This window comes from Perca fluviatilis, chromosome 2 (genome assembly GCF_010015445.1).
Source record: "Perca fluviatilis chromosome 2, GENO_Pfluv_1.0, whole genome shotgun sequence".
NCBI classification, from domain to species: Eukaryota; Metazoa; Chordata; class Actinopteri; order Perciformes; family Percidae; genus Perca; species Perca fluviatilis.
Genome location: NC_053113.1, coordinates 4,047,790 through 4,052,770, shown reverse-complemented (window position 1 = coordinate 4,052,770; position 4,981 = coordinate 4,047,790). Strand labels below are relative to the sequence as shown.

Below are 4,981 nucleotides of genomic sequence, written 5' to 3'. Positions count from 1 at the left end.
AACGTGGGTCTGAGCCGCATCGCCCTGACCGCCTCCTCCTGCTTCACCTCGCTGCGGCCGCGCCCGCGCAAAGCCAGGACGCCCGTCCAGGAGAACGCCGACGACGTTCTCTGAACGCACAAACGCTTCTCGCTCCCAACGACACTGGCGCCCGGTCCCCGTGTCTCTCAGCGTCTAGTCTACATGACATCACACTTCCAGGATTTCTCTGGTGCTGCCTGAAATTACACCAGATCTGTCCCGTCCCCCTTCCTCTGTCTCTGTGTTGGCGTTCTAACCTCCGGCTGATTGGTGAGGACTATGGTTAACTGCTCCTCAGATCTCTGCAGGGTAAATCCAGACAGCTAGCTAGACTATCTGTCCAATCTGAGTTTTCTGTTGCACGACTAAAGGCCCCACACACACCGAGCAGACGGCCGACCCTCGGCAATCGGACTGATCGGTCTCCAATTTGTCCAAAAAGTTCCTCAGAACTCACCGAAGAGACGAGACGTAATACGTCTCCATAGCAGCAGGCGGCGCTAATCTGTATAGTCGCCCAAAACATGAAAACCGGCAGCTGATTGGACGGAACGCGTCACGTGGGTCTGGTTTCTCCGGGAAATTCAAAGCCAGACTGTCATGGCGGCTCGTTCAGAATACGATATCTCATATTGTACTAAAATAGTTCACCGAAAGGTGTTTCTGAAAACATTTTAAGAGAGTAATCGGCCGTGATGCAGTTGCTGAATCTGTCTTCATCTCAGATCCACAAAGGTCAGTTTAAAATATTAGACTGACTGTCCAACGGTTGATTATCGGCTCGGTGCGTCAGGGGCTTTAAACTACTTCTGAACGTCCACATGTTTCACCAAAACCAGTTCCTTCCTGAGACTATTTAGCAGAGGCACCGAGGCTCTGCTCGGAGCTTAGCCCCGCCCCACGACGACTGTGATTGGTTTAAAGTTTAAATGCCGATAAACACAGAGCATGTTGTTCTCCCATTCAGGAATGCTGTGTGGACTAGCCAGACCTTCCTCCGCAGCTCTGTGGAGGAGGAACTACTCTAAAAGTGTCAGATACCAACGCAGAAATCCCCCTTTAGCGTCTGTACGGGACGCACCGTTGTAGGACGGCCAATTTAAGCGCGATTCGTGCTTCAGCGTTAAATCTACACCGTGGCCTGATGTCACCTCTCGCAAAATACTCACTCACACACACAGACACACATAGACACACACACACACACACACACACACATGCTGGCCTGACGCACACACCAACGCACAAGTATAAACTTCAGGCCATTTACGTACGCTACAGAGAAAGCTCGGAAGATAATCACTGTCACTCTCTCACTCGCTCTACCACACACCCACACACATACACACACAAGCTACAATTACCACAGTTTTCCCCACTCATCCTCTCTCTTTCTCTCAGGCAGAGAGAGAGAGAGAGAGAGAGAGAGACACAGAGAGAGAGAGAGAGAGAGAGAGAGAGAGAGAGAGAGAGAGAGAGAGAGAGAGAGACACAGAGAGAGAGAGAGAGAGAGAGAGAGAGAGAGAGAGAGACACAGAGAGAGAGAGAGAGAGAGAGAGAGAGAGAGAGAGAGAGAGAGAGAGAGAGAGAGAGAGACACAGAGAGAGAGAGAGAGAGAGAGAGACACAGAGAGAGAGAGACACAGAGAGAGAGAGAGAGAGAGAGAGAGAGAGAGAGAGAGAGAGAGAGACAGAGAGAGAGAGAGAGAGAGAGAGACACAGAGAGAGAGAGAGAGAGAGAGAGAGAGAGAGAGAGAGAGAGAGGAGAAGGGTGACCAGGCGCGTGATGAGCCCCGTTGTGTTTTCACTCTCACACAGTAGCAGTCAGTAATAAATAACCAGTCCAGAGCTTTACTTTACACAGCTACATGTACGAATGCTTCACTCAGCCTCGGTGTCCTGCAGGACGTCTGGACTTTGAGCTGGAAGACGCCTCGTAGAGGATCAATAAAAGACAAACCTCTGAACTGAAATGCATTCTGGGACAAAGAGCAGAACAGACGAGGGTGGGGGGGGGGGTGGACTCCTGCAGAGTCTGGATCAATAAACTGGAACCTGAAGATGTCTCGCTGTAATCTGGGTTAATCAGTAATATCGGGCAATTGTGCAGCTTGTATTTACCTTCACAACAAGTGCTTTTTATGCCGCTGACTGACTCAGATTGTTATTCTCAGTGTCTGATAACATTATGGAAAGGATCCCTACAGAGATAGAGCTTTTAGTTAAAGAGTGAGATCCTTTTTGTAAACATAAAAACATCCGCTAAATGTCGTTCGCTAAACCCACCAGACTCCATGTAAATAATCATTGATTTAAGCACCGTAAAACACACTTCATCCACAGTCGATAGAAACAAAATAAAACTATGAAAAGCAGTTTTTGGGTCGTCTTTTCCACTTTTCCATCCATCACAACTCTAGTTGAGGTTGAAATAAACACATAGTTTACTGATTTACATGTAAAAATATGTTGGCTCTACACACGCTAAAAGTCCTGATTATTTACATGGAGTCTGGTGGGTTTAGAGCTAGTGACCTCAGAGCTGTTTCTGGTTAAACAGAAAGGTCTTAAACAGGTTTTTAAAAAGGTCTCTCTCTATAATTTCACAGACTGTTGTTCCCATCAGTCACTTCTACACAAAAACATGAGAAAATAGGGTCCAGGTTGAAAAAAACTGGAGCGTTTTATATCTTTATTGTTGCACATGGTTAAAGAAAAGACACATTTTAATCAAAGGTACTACAGATATATAGATGTGTATATATAGACGACGATGATCTGAGGGACAGAGTATTTAAAGCCGTGATTTAAAGTTTATTATATTTGTGTCATATACAGAGATGAATAGTACTTATATGTTGGTGTTAAAATGATACTTGTACTGCATAATATTTGCTGATTAAGGTGTTTTAAATGTGTAGAGAATCAGAAGGAGAGGACGCCCTCTGGTGACACAACGTCAGACTGAGTTTAAATATAATTTAAAGGTTTTATTCTCGTTTCTTCTCTTCCACGTTTAATTTTTTTGCACGATTTAATTCGTGAACTACAAATAACATCACATGTGATGATTACCTGCTTCAGTTTTTAAGTGATTATTGACGATCTTGGTGTGTGTGTGTGTGTCTGAGTCTGTTTGTGTGTGTGTGTCTGTGTGTGTGTGTGTGTGTGTGTGTGTGTGTGTGTGTGATTGTTTGTGTGTGTGTGTGTGTGTGTGTGTGTGTGTGTGTGTGTTTGGGTCTGTGTCTTTTTGTGTGTGTGTGTGTTTTTGTGTGTGTCTGTGTCTGTTTGTGTGTGTGTGTGTGTGTGTGTGTGTGTGTGTGTGTGTGTGTGTGTGTGTGATTGTTTGTGTGTGTGTGTGTGTGTGTGTGTGTTTGGGTGTGTCTGTTTGTGTGTGTGTGTGTTTTGTGTGTGTCTGTGTTGGTGTTGTGTGTGTGTGTGTGTGTGTGTCTGAGTCTGTTTGTGTGTGTGTGTCTGTGTGTGTGTGTCTGTGTGTGTGTGTGTGTGTGTGTGTGTGTGATTGTTTGTGTGTGTGTGTGTGTGTGTGTGTGTGTGTGTGTGTGTGTGTGTGTGTGTTTGGGTCTGTGTCTGTTTGTGTGTGTGTGTGTGTGTGTTTTTGTGTGTCTGTGTCTGTTTGTGTGTGTCTGTTTGTGTGTGTCTGTGCGTGTGTGTGCTGTGTCTGTGTGTGTGTGTGTGTGTGTCTCTGTGTGTATTTTTCTCCCAGTTAAAAGTTTAGTTTTCATGTTTTTGGGACACTGACATGTGAAAATGTCATATTTCATATTTAAATCACAAAGTGTAAAACCAGACTCACCAGCATTGTAACACTTCCTGTTCTTTCAAAATAAGAGCGCAGTTCCCCACTCAACCACCATGCACACACACTCTGGTTATTCTCTGTCTCCTGTAAACGTATGAAATGAATCTTTCTGTACATAAATCAGCTTTAAATGACAATAAAACGAATCAAATCACCGCTTCTAGTCTTATTTTACTGTGTCAAACATCGATGTCTGCTGCAGGATTTCATTTGGTTGTTTTTAAGTCAACTGTGACTATAATGCTTTTATTTTAAGGAGCGTCTGAGTCATTAACTTTATGTACATTCTTTGTCTCTAACTTCTTTTGATTTATTTCAGTTTAAGCAGTTATTTTTTTAGCAAATGTTTTTTTTTGTTATTTCAACATATTACATAATATTAAATCAATGATACACACTGTCTGTGTGTGCGTGTGCATGTCTGTGTGCGTGTGTGTGTGTGTGCGTGTGCATGTCTGTGTGTGTGCATGTCTGTGTGTGTGTGTGTTTTTTGTCTGTCTGTGTGTGTGTGTGCGGGGGTTTTGTGTGTGTGTGTGTGTGTGTTCGTGTGCATTTGTGTGTGCATGTTTCTCTGGTGTGTGTGTGTGTGTGTCGTGTGTGTCTCTATGTCGGTCTCTGTGTGTGTGTGTGTGTGTGTGTGTGTGTGTCTCTATGTCGTGTGTGTGTGTGTGTGTGTGTGTGTGTGTGTTTGTGTGTCTCTATGTCGGTCTCGTGTGTGTGTGTGTGTGTGTGTGTGTGTGTCTATGTCGGTCTCTGTGTGTGTGTGTGTGTGTGTGTGTGTGTTTGTGTGTCTCTATGTCGGTCCTGTGTGTGTGTGTGTGTGTGTGTGTGTCTCTCTATGTGTGTGTGTGTGTGTGTGTGTGTGTGTGTGTGTGTGTCTCTATGTCTGTGTGTGTGTGTGTGTGTGTGTGTGTGTGTGTGTGTGTGTGTCTCTATGTCTTGTGTGTGTGTGTGTGTGTCTCTATGTCTGTGTGTGTGTGTGTGTGTGTCTCTATGTCTGTGTGTGTGTGTGTGTGTGTCTCTATGTCTGTGTGTGTGTGTGTGTGTGTGTCTCTATGTCTGTGTGTGTGTGTGTGTGTGTGTGTGTGTGTGTGTGTGTGTGTGTGTGTGTGTGTGTGTGTGTGTGTGTGTAGGCTTCTTA

The 4,981-nt window shown here is 44.8% G+C and overlaps 1 protein-coding gene across 1 annotated transcript in view; it reads left to right on the top strand.

Annotated features, from left to right (window-relative positions):
- LOC120544902 (exocyst complex component 3-like protein 2) overlaps window positions 1–579 on the top strand; it is a 25,937-nt gene extending 25,358 nt beyond the window's left edge. The window contains exon 14 of the mRNA XM_039778771.1: window positions 1–579. This exon is cut by the window's left edge and continues 202 nt beyond it. Coding sequence (XP_039634705.1) covers window positions 1–114 — 114 coding nt within the window. The 3' untranslated portion in view covers window positions 115–579.
- The last annotated feature ends 4,402 nt before the right edge of the window (window positions 580–4,981 follow it).